Genomic DNA, 15,380 nt, shown 5'->3' with positions numbered 1-15,380 from the left:
AGACGTTGCTTTTCCGGTACAGTGCACTGGATGATGCAGGCAGGCAGGCAGCTCTTGGTTCTTGGATAGTCGTGCCGTTTTGTCTTCCGATGACTGTGTGTGTGTCATGCATCATGCATGTACCCTGTGCTGCGTGCCAAATGCCCTGCCGGGGCCGGGGCACGGCAAGAAACGCCGAAGCGCGCGCGTGTGGGCGGCTTGACGTTCATGCACCTCGGTGCCACGACAAAATACCACATGCCGAGTAAATTCGTTTTCTGTAGATCTCGGCTAGTTCCCCTTTCCTTTCACTTATTGGTTCAGTCGATTTGAGCCAGAAGTGGGATAACTAGGATAATTAAATTTGGATTTATTATAAGAAGGAAAAACAGAGTACTATTACAAAATATGCGTCCGGATTCATAGGACTTGCAGGTATTTCTAAATCGTAAACTTAATTAACATAATACAAAAAATATATTATGAAATATATATCATTAAAAAGGTTAGATGGTCTACTTTCTAATAATATTATTTTTATATAATATTTTTGTATTATAGTTGATAATAGGCAATCTAGAGATACACACAAGCCTTGTGAACTGGAACGGAGGGAGTACAGAGTTAAGAATGAAAGTTAATGCCACCATATTACTTACTACCCGTCTCGGTTTAACAGGCGCGCAAGCAACCCAAAAAATTACTTTGATCATTATTTTGGTCAATAAAATATAAAATATATGTTGAAAAAATTGTATCATTATAAACCTTTTTTCAATGCGAATCGAATAGGGTAAATTTTGTAGACATATAATTTATATTTTGTTGACCAAATTAATGGTCAAACTTTATCTTAAACTACGTGCATGCCTGTTAAACTGAGACGAAGGGAGTATTTCACTTGTCTCACTTCTACATTCTTGATCAGAGTATCCGTAGGTTGTTCGATATAGCTCTCTCCAAAGGTTTATTGCACGCGCCGATCATAATACCTCGTGTTGTCGTGGCCCAATAACATCGTTTCGCCCGGTGTTCACATAATAATCCCAACCCACAACGAGCTTCCCAATAGATCACAGAAGCGCTACCGACGCTACGTAGTACATCGATAGGAGGGCATCACATGCCAACTAAACCAGTTCATAACTTCCCTGCTACCTAGTCTCTTCCACGCTCGAGGCCACCCCCTCCCCCCGACGCCATCCCCCTTTCGAGACCGATAGTTCAACATTGCCTACATCAACTGCTTTCCTTTCCCCAGCCACCTCCCAGCACTTTGGCTCCTCCCGATTCGCACGCTCGTTTTGCAAGCAAGGTATTTAGCTGTTTGCCTCTGTATCCTTCATTTCTAGATTTTCATCGCCATAGTCATTGTTCGTTTGATTGATTGCTCCATTGTTTGATGAATAGACTAGGATAGCGACGACGAGTCGATGATCCAACATTTCGTGGAAGAGGAAGGCAATGTCGGTGCCGATAAGGACACCCACTCATTTATGTTTTAAATTTTGTATTACTAATTTATTTGTGTGTCAGATATTTACAAAATTGTTTATAATCATATTTGAATTACAGAGAAAAAAATACATTGGAAATGGAATTGACGTATTGGGGGCGCTATCTGGAAGAGGTGCCTCGCAAACACAACAATATGTCGGAGGCCAGGATGAGGCATATGTTGCCAAGTAGGCAACTCCTACTAGTTCCTCTATAGTTCCTCTATACCGGTTTCAAAGCTGATTACGTGTTTCGATGAAAACTAGGACTATTGAATTTATTCAACAAAATAAATACTATACACCACAAAAATTATACCACTATAATTATCTTAAAATGTTTTCAATGATTTAATTCTTAAAAATTATCTTAAAAATTATACCACTATACCACTATAACTAGGAATGGAAACGAAGATGACCAGTACAGAGTACAGACAAGCCCTAGCAGATGGCCCCAAAGCCATCCCGGGCCCCGCCGGCAAAAGAAAAGAGAGAAATCCATCGAGGCAGCGGCGGCAGGTAAAACCCGGCGGTGGCGTCGCTCTCGTCGTGCAAAGCGTGCGTGCGTGCGCGCGAGGGCACCCGATTCGATCCCCGGCAATCGAAAGCGAAAGCAAAAGACGACGCCTTGCCATCCTGCTGCTGCTGGTGCTGGACCGATTTAAATTAGGCGAACCGGGCGGGTGGGGGACACGTCGCCGACAGCCCGGCAGCGCCCACGTGCGCCCCGCTTTACCTCCTTGTCCCCCTCCCCGTACGCCTTCGCCGCTGGGTTACGGCTTTGCCGGATCGGGCACGGGAGATGCTGGACCGTTGGATGGGGATCGGGTGGTGTGGCCTGGTCGAGTGGTCCTGTGGGCTCGCGGTCGGGTGGCCAACCGGCAGCCTGGGCCCACGCGTGAACGTTAATGCTGCACCACCCCCACCGCTGGAATTGTCAAGGACGACGATGATGATGATGCCCCGATTTGTTTTCGCGCTTTTTTTCCTTCCGAAATCCAAGTAGTTGGTGCGAATTTACGCGCTAGACCTCCCTTCGTACTCAAGTTGGAATTGTTGCTCAAGTATATTTGTGGACATATTATATATGCAAATATCTGTGCAGCTTGAAACTGCGAGTAAAACCCATTTGCCACGAGCGCGGCCCCACTTGCCAGGGTGCCAGCGGCTGACACGTAATTAAACCCCGACGACCGGTAGGCCGGCCACCGCACCCACTCTCGCCGCAGACAAGCACAGAAAGCCGCCGCTTCTGCGTCACCGGAGAGACAAACGACAAACCCGCCCGCGCCACCAACTCCTCTCTCCCTCCCCACCGCACGCCGCCGCCGGCCGTCCGGCCATGTCGGTCGAGACGGAGCGGAGCTCCACGGAGTCCTCCGCCGCCTCGGGGCTCGACTTCGAGGACACCGCGCTCACCCTGCGCCTCCCGGGCTCCGACCCCGACCGCAAGCGCGCATCCACATCCGACCCCGACTGCCCCTCCCCCACCGCCGCCGACTCGCCGCCTTCACCCAAGTAACCTCCCGCCCAACACTCACCTCTCCTGCTCCGTCAGAAATTCCCCTTCAAGAGCTCACACGACATGGTCTCTCTGCTGTGCAGGGCGCAGGTGGTGGGCTGGCCGCCGGTGCGCGCCTTCCGGAAGAACGCGCTCGCCGCCTCGGCCTCGGCCAGGACCAAGTTCGTCAAGGTGGCCGTCGACGGCGCGCCCTACCTGCGCAAGGTCGACCTCGCCGCCTTCGCGGGATACACAACCAGCTCTGCTGCCGCCTATGACCAGCTCCTCGCCGCGCTGCAGGACAAGTTCATCTCACACTTCACCGTCCGTAAGTGCACGCACCCACGCGACGGTGCTACGGCCTCCTCTTTTGGGGTGGTTCTGTTTGTAACGGCTTGGTGGTGGAATGATGCAGGCAAGCTCGGGAACGAGGAGATGAAGCTCGTCGACGCGGTGACCGGCACGGAGTACGTGCCCACGTACGAGGATAAGGACGGTGACTGGATGCTCGTCGGAGACGTGCCCTGGAGGTCAGTTCTATGTGACCTCTCTGCTTTTCTCTCTACGAGTTAAATCCGCATGAGCAACAGAACCTTCCTGTTGGTTAAGTTCGTATACACTGTTTTCTTTAAACAAGTCCTTACAGACAGCAACTAGGATCATGGCTTGCTTCCGTGTTCCATTAGGTGCTATAGCATGCCAGATTCAGAAATTCGAGGATTTGGCTGTGCTATGCTGTTAGTTCCAGTTTATCATTGTTTCAGAAATGATCCATTTAATTGTTTGAGCATAATGAATAATCCAGCTGATGATACTATATGGAATTGGGATCTGTTCATTACTGTCGCACAAAACTGAAAATTTCTTGCACATACCCAAGGAATCACGAGATTGCGTGTGTCTGGTTTTGCTGCTACGAGTATTCAGTTGTTCATGTTGGCATCAATTGGGTATTGTGTGTTACTCTGTTAGCTTGGAATCCATGGGAAATGTTCTTACTTAGCCTGTATTTTGCACGAGCTGTCGACAAACTTAGAACATAAAATGATTAGGGCCGGACGATGCTCACAAGTTTCATTCCACGTGAGTGAATTCAACCGTTCCATTTCTCAGGCATGATTACGATGGAAACGACTCTGAGGGGCACTGATTCACTGTTTAAAATTGTAACTTATATTTGTTTCTGAAAACCACTTCCTCAATCACAATAGATAGAACAGTTATGCTGATTGTGAAATTTAAGTTGAAACAACTTAGCCAAATGGGACAGATAATTGAAATTGTCCAAATCACCTCAAGTTTTGGCCTCATTCTTCCTTCCAGAATGCTGTGTCTAGTCTGTACTCTGTAGCTCACCTGTAGCTTTGTAGGACTGCATTCTTTAATTCATTTTCGGCTATGTAAGGTTCAACAAATTTCCTGTTCAGTAAGAAACTGACAAGTTTATATCCTTGATGTATTTGTTTGTCTCTACACAATTATTAGATAACCATGGGCCAAAACATAAAAGCATCAAGTTGTATATGGTAACATGGCTTGCTTATTCTTGTCTTGACGTTTTGAGTTAACGCTAAACCCTATTTCCTTTTGAAGACATTTTTAAATTGTTTGGGGCAATCTGGATATGGGGTTTCAGCTTTCGCTTCCATAACATCTTACTCAAAAGATAAATTCCTATCACATTATTGCTTGAATATGTTCCTAGAGCTGTAGGGGATCTGATTCCCATCTAGGAGTCAGTAACTTAAAGGAACTATATATTCCGTTAACTTTCTTTAAATGTTTGATTCGAATATGGTGCTGACCTACTATTATTTACCTGCAGAATGTTTGTGGAGACCTGCCAGCGTATTCGACTCATGAAAAGCTCCGAGGCTGTCAATCTAGGTACCACAGAACTCAGAGTTCTCTGAACGTTGTGTTTTCAGACTAGTGAAACTTATTTCTCGCTCTAGCGCAATATCACATTTCTAAATCTGACTTCCCCTTCTCCCTGCAGCACCAAGAGCAGCTCGGTGAGACGGTATCCTTGCTCCTTTAGCACAAACCGCATCATATGAAGAAATGTCTTTGCTCGCTGAGGTTCTTCCGTAAAGTCCGAGAGAGAAATGTGTACAGCCATCTCTGCTTTTTGTTCCAGCATCCCATTGAGTTCTGGAAGTGCCGTAGCTTGTAATTCCATTTTCCAGTCAGTAGTATCTATATCTAAGATGGGAGAGGTTATGATGCTTCTGAAATATACCTACAGTTCGTTCTTGATAAATAAGACTTACCGAACCTGTTCTTCCGAGCTGCTTGCTACTGGAGTATTGGCCTTCTGTAACGTTATGCTAGTGTGGCACCTGGTGCAGTCATGTTGACTGTCAGTTTTGCTATAAGTTTGTGTTTGAATGCATTGTGTGTACAATATGCTTGCGGTTATTGCTTTTGCTGCATCGATGTATTGCATGTCTAGTTCAGATACATCATCTGTTAACATGGTCTAGCAATGAAACCACAGCTTTTCATCAAGGTTTTGTTTTGAGTGTTTTACTGCGAAGAGAGCTGAGTAAACCTGTACCTCTCAAATGGTTGCCGAGGAGGCATTTGTTGTTAAATTGGTGTCCATCGAGTTAGGATCCCTGATAGCCCTGGCTCGGATAATTTCGGGTGTTTTCTGGCTTTGGACATTTTTTGTGCCTTGAAACACCTGCTATCCATCATCGTGACCCTCGTCCTTTCAGCACTCTTCAGGTGGATCTATGGCGTATGGATCTGCCCGCCCTGGGGGTTCAAATGTGCGCCACTAGTGTAGCCCTTCCTTTGACGGAGAGGGGGAACGGCGCTGCAGAGCACGTGACCGGCGTTCTTCATCGTCGAGAACCGCGCCATCGTGGAGGAGGATTCGTAGCAGAAAACAAAAAAAAATCTATCTTCACGCAAACCCTGATTGCTCAAGATCTATCTGCTAGTAATGATGTAACGGGAAAGTTTCGGCGACATACCCTTGTAGACAGAAAGTGGTGAACGTTCGACCTCAGGGTCGAGTAGAAGTTCTCGTACGGCGTCGAGTGCCGTATCTCCAGCACCTCGTAATTTTCACGCACGTACGGTGCACAACGACTCTCCCGGCTCTGTTCCATCAGAGTTGTGGAAGTTGATCTTCTGGATCCAGACCTCAACAACGCTCCTACGTACTGGGTAGAGTTGTCTCCCTCCCCGTGCAGTTCTTCGGGTAACCGCGAGGAGAGAAAAACTAGAGGGAGAGATTTTCTATTTAATTGTGTATTTTTCTCCTTCCAATTAGCCACTATATATAGGGGCAAGGGGGGGAGTAGGGCACTTGGCTTGGAAAGGTGGGACAAAAGAAGGGGGGAGGTGGCACACCGGCCGGCCCCCTCCCACGGCCCACCTTGGCCCATGGGGTGGTCGGCCACCCTTCCCTCATGGGCCCCCATTCCCTATGGGGCCCATTTAGGGTGGAGAGCATTTTTATTTAATTAAATAATTTTTTAATTAATAAAATATATTTTAACATATTAATTTATTTAATTAACATATTAAACATATTATTTAATAGCCAATAATCAGAGACACCTCCCGAATCATTCCAGACACCTTCGGATACTCCTAGAACCCTTTCCGGTATTCTCTCAATTTCTAGGTGAATCCAAAACTATATTCTTTGAACCTTAAGCGTGTTACCCTACGGTAAGAGAATACGCATACATGACCGATACACTTCTCCGGTCAATGACCATCAGGGTGTTCCGGAGAACAATAATGACCCCCGTGCATTCCACGAAGATATGATCGTCGTTTGAACCTCTACGCCATGTCATATTCCCTTTGTTATTTCGATACTAGCACTTGCCCGATTTATGATCATCGGTATCGTCATACCTAGTTCGATCTTGTTACTGACAAGGCTATCTAAATCTCACCATGTGATTCCATCCTAAAATTTCGGTTCATCAAGATAGTAGCCATCATAGAAATCACTTACATTAGCGAAAATTTGATCCTAAATCGGTATTTGCGCAAGAGGCTATATAGGGTGGTACCCTTTATTGAAATAGGCTTTTGGCAAGTTTTACAAATATAAAGTAACCACACCATAAATGAGTTCAGATGCAGAAAAATGGTGTGGCAACAAGACAATCATGTCCAACAAGAAAGAAAAAAGTGGTACAACTCTAGGAAGAGGAGGATGTCAAAAAGAAGTTGAAGCAGAGAGCTAGGAGACCGTAATCGATGCACCCTCCGAACAGGCTAAGGTACCCTTAACCCAACCTAGTCTTTGCCCTCCGCAAAGGCAACCGATGCACCCTCCGAACAAGCTAGGAAACCCTTAACCGAACGTAGTCTTTGTGCTCCTGAGAGGCAACCGATCCTCACCATACACGCCAATGATTTAACATTAGTTTTAGTCAATCCGTAATTGACATGCATTATTGAGCTTGAGCTGGACACGGACAATGGATTATAGGTATGGGTTTGAACTTTAAACGACAGAGGGGGTATCGACTATCGAGTGAGCTTGAGTGGAAACGAAAAATGATATCTGAGAGCGCCGCCTCCGTCGCCGCCTCTCGGCGGGCCTAGCCCCGCCGGCGTCGGCTCCCCTCTCCTGCCCCTGGGTGCCATGGCGGACACCCTCTCCTGCTGGCAGGCAGTCTTCTGGCCGCGTCCGAGGCCTTCCAACGGTAATGCTGATCGAGGTATTGGTTTTCTATACCTTAGATCTGAGGTTCGTCGTCTTGTTCTTCTCTCGGCTCAAGGAAAGGTGATTGGTGGTCGTGATCTTGCTGATCGAGAAACCATTGGTCCTTGTATGGAGGTAGATCTCCCTGGTTTCCGTGTGCATGTTGGTTATCGACGTGGTTTGCCGCCTTCTTGTCAACTACCTCAGCCATCAGGGATCCCATCGGAGGTGATTAATTAGAAGGTTTCTGCACTTCGTTTTGATTCATCCCCAGGGCTTGATATTCAGAGGCAGATCTGGAGGCTTTCCATTGCCCAGTTGCGTTCTCTTTGGATCATTGCAATCAGGAATTCTGGTTAGTGGCTTCTTTTGGCAGAGCTTCATTCAGATTAGATCCAGATTCAGTTAGTGCAGCTCTTAGTGCATGTCTGGGCGGTATTGCCAAGGACTTCCAGGTGATTTAGAAGTGTTGATGGGCGAGCATCAGACCCCATCAGCAGGACACAATTAAAAGAAATTAATATATGAGGTTTACAAGGATGTAGGAAATAAGTGGCCTAATTAACGAGAGCAAATTGAGGTGTATTTTATGCAATATCATACCTTGACAGTGCTTCTAATCAGTCGAGCAAATTGAGACGTATTTTATGCAAAATTCACAAATTAGTCGTATGATGCCCAGTGGTCTCCTTGTTTTTTTGTATGGAGCTCACATGAGAAGGAATGCAGTCGTCATGGCAAAAATTCGTATTGGATGCACAAATCAGTCGAGTCAACGTTCCATGGATGGACATCCTCCTCGCTCTTTTGCACCTTCGAGCAATGTGGGTGTCATGGAAAAAATACACCATACTCCTCAAGTTGAATTCATGTGCATTGCCTCGACAGACCACCCAAGCTTCTTTTATTGCCACATATGTAAGTATAATACACATCAAAATTAGATTCTATAGAATGGGGTACCCACATGATATTCCGAAAACACATCGAAATCAAGTAATATATTTCATACCTACATCACACTTGTGACGTGTAAGCTCGTGTTGATATGTTAGGTTATTTGAAACAAACACAAGGATGAACCGGTGCAGCAAAACTCACATAAAAGACATATTGTAAACATTATAAGACTCTACACCGTCTTCCTTGTTATTCAAACTCAATACTAGAAATTATCTAGACTTTAGAGAGACAAATTATGCAAACCAAATTTTAGCAAGCTCTATGTATTTCTTCATTAATAGGTGCAAAGTATATGATGCAAGAGCTTAAACATGAGCACAACAATTGCCAAGTATCAAATTATTCAAGACATTTTAGAATTACTACATGTAGCATTTCCCGATTCCAACAATATAACAATTTAACGAAGAAGATTCAACCTTCGACATGAATACTATGAGTAAAGCCTAAGGACATATTTGTCCATATGCAACAGCGGAGCGTGTCTCTCTCCCATACAATGAATGCTAGGATCCATTTTATTCAAACAAAAACAAAAACAAAAACAAACAGACGCTCCAAGTAAAGTACATAAGATGTGACCGAATGAAAATATAGTTTCAAGGGAGGAACCTGATAAATTTGTCGATGAAGAAGGGGATGCTTTGGGCATCCCCAAGATTAGATGCTTGAGTCTTCTTGAAATATGCAGGGATGAACCACCGGGGCATCCCCAAGTTTAGAGCTTTCACTCTTCTTGATCACATTGTATCATCCTCCTCTCTTGACCCTTGAAAACTTCCTCCACACCAAACTCAAAACAACTCATTAGAGGGTTAGTGCATAATCAAAAATTCACATGTTCAGAGGTGACACAATCATTCTTAACACTTCTGGACATTGTCCAAAGCTACTGGACATTAATGGAACAAAGAAATCTATCCAACACAGCAAAAGAGGCAATGCGAAATAAAAGGCAGAATCTGTCAAAACAGAACAATCCGTAAAGACGAATTTTAAAGTGGCACCAGACTTGCTCAGATGAAAATGCCCAAATTGAATGAAAGTTGCGTACATATCTGAGGATCACGCACGTAAATTGGCATAATTTTCTGAGTTACCTACAGATAATTAGGCCCAGATTCGTGACAGCAAGAAATCTGTTTCTGCGCAGTAATCCAAATTTAGTATGAACCTTACTATCAAAGACTTTACTTGGCACAACAATGCAACAAAATTAAGATAAGGATAGGTTGCTACAGTAGTAACAACTTCCAAGACACAAATACAAAATAAAAGTACTGTAACAAAATAAACACATGGGTTATCTCCCAAGAAGTTCTTTCTTTATAGCCATTAAGATGGGCTCAGCAGTTTTAATGATGCACTCGCAAGAAATAAGAGTTGAAGCAAAAGAGAGCATCAAAAAGCAAATTCAAAACAAATTTAAGCCTAACATACTTCCTATGAAAAGGAATCTTGTAAATAAACAAGTTCAAGAAGAGCAAAGTGATACGTCTCCAACGTACCGATAATTTCTGATGTTCCATGCTTGTTTTATGACAATACTTACATGTTTTGCTTGCACTTTATAATGTTTTTATGCGTTTTCCGGAACTAACCTATTAACAAGATGCCGAAGTGCCAGTTCCTGTTTTCTGCTGTTTTTGGTTCCAGAAAGGCTGTTCGGGCAATATTCTCGGAATTCGACGAAACGAAGACCAAACATCATAATTCACCGAGACGGACCAGGACACCGAAGGGGAGTCAGAGGGGAGGCCTGGGGCCCCCACACCATAGGGCCGCGCGGGCAGGCCCCTGGCCGCGCCGGCCTATGGGGAGGGCGCCCTGGCGCCCCTCCGACTCCGCCTCTTCGCCTATATAAGTCCTTTCGACCTAAAAACGCGATACCTTTTGACGAAACTCCAGAAAGACTCCAGGGGCGCCGCCACCATTGCGAAAATCCAATTCGGGGGATAGAAGTCTCTGTTCCGGCACCCTGCCGGGACGGGGAAGTGCCCCCGGAAGCCATCTCCATCGACGCCACCGCCTCCATCATGCTCTGTGAGTAGTTCCCCCATGGACTACGGGTTCTAGCTGTAGCTAGTTGGTATTCTCTCCCCCATGTGCTTCAATACAATGATCTCATGAGCTGCCTTACATGATTGAGATTCATCTGATGTAATCGGTGTTGTGTTTGTTGGGATCCGATGGATTGTTACATTATGATTAGTCTATCTATATAAGTTTGTGAAGTTATTGTTGCTGCAATCTTGTTGTGTTTAATGCTTGTCACTAGGGCCCGAGTGGCATGATCTTAGATTTAAGCTCTATACTTATTGCTTAGATTGTATCTACAAGTTGTATGCACATGTCTATGTCCGGAACCAAAGGCCCCAAAGTGACAGAAATTGGGACAACTGGAGGGGAAGGCTTAGATATGAGGATCACATATTTTCACTGAGTGTTAATGCTTTGCTCCGGTGCTCTATTAAAAGGAGTGCCTTAATTTCCAGTAGATTCCCTAAAGGCCCGGCTGCCACCGGCTGGTAGGACAAAAGATGTTGTACAAGTTTCTCATTGTGAGCACGTATGACTATATATAGGAAACGTGCCTACATGATTAATAATCTTGATGTTCTGTCTTAATGCTATTTCAATCCTATCAATTGCCCAACTGTAATTTGTTCACCCAACACTTGTTATTGGAGAGTTACCACTAGTGTAGATAGCTGGGAACCCCGGTCCATCTCTCATCATCATATACTCGTTCTACATGACATTGGAAGTAGTATCAACTATTTTCTGGTGCCATTGCTCTCATATTCTTTTGCCTCTGTTTATTATTCTTTTTATTACTACTGCTCTCATATTACTGCTACTTTCACATCACCCCTGTTACTAGTGCTTTTCCAGGTGCAGCTGAATTGACAACTCAGTTGTTAAGGCTTATAAGTATTCTTTACCTCCCCTTGTGTCGAATCAATAAATTTGGGTTTTACTACCTGCGAAGACTGCTGCGATCCCCTATACTTGTGGGTCATCAAGACTATTTTCTGGCGCCGTTGCCGGGGAGGCATAGCTCTACTCATAAGTTCACCTGTGGAGTACACTCCACCTCTCTCTCTGTTTTATTTTATTTTGTTTTACTTAGTTTACTTCTGTCTAGTTTATTTGTGCTTAGTTTATTTCTGTCTAGTATTATTTTGCCTAGTTTACTTTCGTTTAGTTTGTTTTTGTCTTGTTTTACTTTTCTCATATACCCAAAAATCCATAAAAATTTGAAAAACCTAAAAATTAAAAACTGCTGTTATGGGAGAACCCATAACCTACTTGGAGCTTATAGAATATTATAATAATTATAGAGAATCAAGAGCGGGAAAAGTGATGAGTGCTGTGATAGAAAAATTGAATACAATTGCTAAAATCTTGCTTAAACGCCATGATATAAACTGTTGCTCTCAACATGACACTAAACATCTTAAATTTCAATGTGGCTTTAGTGAGGAATTTTTAATTAAGAACTATAATCGGAATAGCTATATTCATTTTGGGTTTGAAGAGGTAGAACAATTTGTCATATTTATGGGAGCCTCTGAGATAGAATCCTTCATGGCTAAAAATTATGAAACTTGTGTTGTTTGTAAGGACCTTAAAGATTATGTCTCTTCTATCCTTAATTTTTGCATAGAAAGCTACAGTGATAATCCTTATATCATTGATTATAACGAGAGACTCATTAATGCACAAGAATGCACTCACAATTTGCAGGAACCTGTGAAAGAAGAAGTTGATGAACCTGAAAGCTCATTGGATGAAAAAGAGGAGGAAATTGATGAATCTGAAAGCTCATTGGATGAAAAAGAAGAGGAGAGTGATGAACAAAAGGAGGAAGAATGGATTAGCTACCCATGCCAACCTTCTAATGAGAGTAACTCTTTATCTCTTACACTATTTGATTGTCCTCCATGCTTACCAAAGGAGGTTGAATGTTATGTTCCTGTGGATTCTCTTGCAATATTCCCTATGAGTAAAACTTGTGAGAATAATTATGCTACTGTTATCTATGATAATCCATGCTGCTTTGATAAATCTTATGATAATGCTTTGTTTATGCCTGATGTCGAAATGCATGGTACAAAAGAGTTTTGCGTAGCAAATGTTTATGATAAATCTCTAGATGATGGTCCTATGTTACTTGATAATATTAATTGTACTACTAATGAAAATGGGATTGGAGAGTTCTTGACTTTATCTATGAGTCCCATATCTTTTGAGATTGATCAATCATCTTGTTATATTATTGATAAAAGTGGGTTTGAAAGTTTTGGTCCCACTATTTTTGAGCTTGATAAAATTATGTGTTTATGGATCATGAAAAGCATGCTTTATGTGATAGTTATATTGTTGAGTTTATCCATGAAGCTACTGAAAATTATTATGAGAGAGGAAAATATGGTTGTAGAAATTTGCATGGCACTAAAACACCTCTCTATATGCTGAAAATTTTGAAGTTACTCTTGTTTTACCTTCTTATGCTTGTCACTTTGTTCTTCATGAATTTATTTGTGTACAAGATTCCTATGCATAGGAAGTGTGTTAGACTTAAATGTGTTTTGAATTTGCTTTTTTATTCTCTCTTTTGCTTCAACTCTTATTTCTTGCGAGTGTATCATCAAAATTGCTGAGCCCATCTTTATGGCTATAAAGAAAGCACTTCTTGGGAGATAACCCATGTGTTTATTTTGCTACTGTTTTATTGAGTCTTGGAAGTTGTTACTACTGTAGCAACCTCTCCTTATCTTTATTTTATTGCAATGTTGTGCCAAGTGACGCCTCTAATCGAAGGTTGATGCTAGATTTGGATTTCTGCGCAGAAACAGATTTCTATCTATAACGAATCTGGGCTGTTTTCTCTGTAGGTAACTCAGAAAAATATGCCAATTTACGTGCGTTTTCCTCAGATATGTACGCAACTTTCATTAGTTTTGAGTTTTCTGGTTTGAGCAACGGAAGTACCTGTTTAAAATTCGTCTTTACTGGCTGTTCTGTTTTGGCAGATTCTGTCTCTGTTTTTTGCATTGTCTCTTGTGGACTTTAAGTGAGGCTTTCTAGACGTGGAGAGCTGTAGCTAATGTTTTATTGAGTTTTTGAAATGTGTCACTATAGGACCAAGGTGGATTCAAGTTTTTTGAGTACTAACCCCTCTAATGAAGTTTATGAGAAGTTTGGTGTGAAGGAAGTTTTCAAGGGTCAAGAGAGGAGGATGATATATGATCAAGAAGAGTGAAAAGCCTAAGCTTGGGAATGCCCCCGTGGTTCATCCCTGCATATTTCAAGAAGACTCAAGCGTCTAAGCTTGGGGATGCCCAAGGCATCCCCTTCTTCATCAACTTATCAGGTTTCTTCTATTGAAACTATATTTTTATTCGGTCACATCATATGTGCTTTACTTGGAGCGTCTGTGTGCTTTTATTTTTGTTTTTGTTTGAATAAGATCGGATCCTAGCAATCCTTGTTTGGGAGAGAGACACGCTCCGCTTTTTCATATGAACACTTGTTCTTCGTTTTACTTTTAATGTTCAATGATAAAAGTTGGAAGCTACATCACTTATGATTATTTGGTTGGAAACAGAAAATGCCTCATATTATCTTGAATAATTTGACACTTGGCAATTGTTTTGAGCTCTCAAGTAGATCATGATTAAGTTTTTTTCATGTAGTTTAAACCTATTAGTGGAGAACTACTGTAGAGCTTGTTGAAATTGGTTTGCATGATTGGTCTCTCTTAAGGTCTAGATATTTTCTGGTAAAAGTGTTTGAGCAACAAGGAAGACAGTGTAGAGTTTTATAATGCTTGCAATATGTTCTTATGTAAGTTTTGCTGTACCGGTTCATACTTGTGTTTGCTTCAAACAACCTTACTAGCCAAAGCCTTGTACTGAGAGGAAATGCTTCTCGTGCATCCAAAACCTTGAGCCAAAACCTATGCCATCTGTGTCCACCATATCTACCTACTATGTGGTATTTCCTGCCATTCCAAGTAAATACTTCATGTGCTACCTTTAAACCTTCAAAATGCTTCTCAATTTGTGTTGATGTTTTATAGCTCATGAGGAAGTATGTGGTGTTTATCTTTCAACCTTGTCATTTACTTTTGACAGACTCTCATAATGGACTAGTGGCTTCATCCGCTTATCCAATAATTTTGCAAAAAGAGCTGGCGCGGGGTTCCCAGCCCCCAATTAATCAACTTTCATTAATAATTCTCTTCACATGTTTTGCTCTGATTCATCAGTAAGCAACTTAATTTTGCAAATAGACACTCCTTCATGGTATGTGAATGTTGGAAGGCACCCGAGGATTCGGTTAGCCATGGCTTGTGAAAGCAAAAGGTTGGGAGGAGTGTCAACCATAAATAAAACTAAAATACATGTGTAAACAAAAGAGAAGAGGGATGATCTACCTTGCTGGTAGAGATAACGTCCTTCATGGGAGCCGCTCTTGAAAGTCTGGTTGATGAGGTAGTTAGAGTGCCCACTACCATTCGTTGACAACAACAAACACCTCTCAAAATTTTACTTTTATACTCTCTATATGATTTCAAAACTTAAAAAGCTCTAGCACATGATTTAATCCCTGCTTCCCTCTGCGAACGGCCATTCTTTTACTTTTATGTTAAGTCAGTTTACCTACTTCCTTCCATCTTAGAAGCAAACACTTGTGTCAACTGTGCATTGATTCTTACATACTTGCTTATTTGCATTTATCATAT

At 42.7% G+C, this 15,380-nt stretch overlaps 1 protein-coding gene across 1 annotated transcript; it reads left to right on the top strand.

Annotated features, from left to right (window-relative positions):
- Nucleotides 1-2,694: 2,694 nt before the first annotated feature.
- Nucleotides 2,695-5,374, top strand: LOC127294704 (auxin-responsive protein IAA15). Its single transcript, XM_051324580.2, has 5 exons — nt 2,695-2,996; nt 3,084-3,307; nt 3,395-3,509; nt 4,805-4,866; nt 4,979-5,374. Exons 1-5 carry the CDS (start codon nt 2,821-2,823, stop codon nt 4,996-4,998), a joined length of 597 nt encoding a protein of 198 aa, XP_051180540.1. The 5' UTR covers nt 2,695-2,820; the 3' UTR covers nt 4,999-5,374.
- Nucleotides 5,375-15,380: the final 10,006 nt, after the last annotated feature.

This window comes from Lolium perenne, chromosome 1 (assembly GCF_019359855.2).
Source record: "Lolium perenne isolate Kyuss_39 chromosome 1, Kyuss_2.0, whole genome shotgun sequence".
NCBI lineage: Eukaryota > Viridiplantae > Streptophyta > Magnoliopsida > Poales > Poaceae > Lolium > Lolium perenne.
This window is presented reverse-complemented; position numbering and strand designations above follow the sequence as displayed.

Bases quoted from the DNA above. Each gene is read 5' to 3' on its own strand.
- LOC127294704 (XM_051324580.2), top strand. From the start codon at position 2,821: ATGTCGGTCGAGACGGAGCGGAGCTCCACGGAGTCCTCCGCCGCCTCG. The intron at 2,997-3,083 runs GTAACCTCCCGC...TCTGCTGTGCAG, and splicing joins GACTCGCCGCCTTCACCCAA to GGCGCAGGTGGTGGGCTGGC. The intron at 4,867-4,978 runs GTACCACAGAAC...TTCTCCCTGCAG, and splicing joins CTCCGAGGCTGTCAATCTAG to CACCAAGAGCAGCTCGGTGA.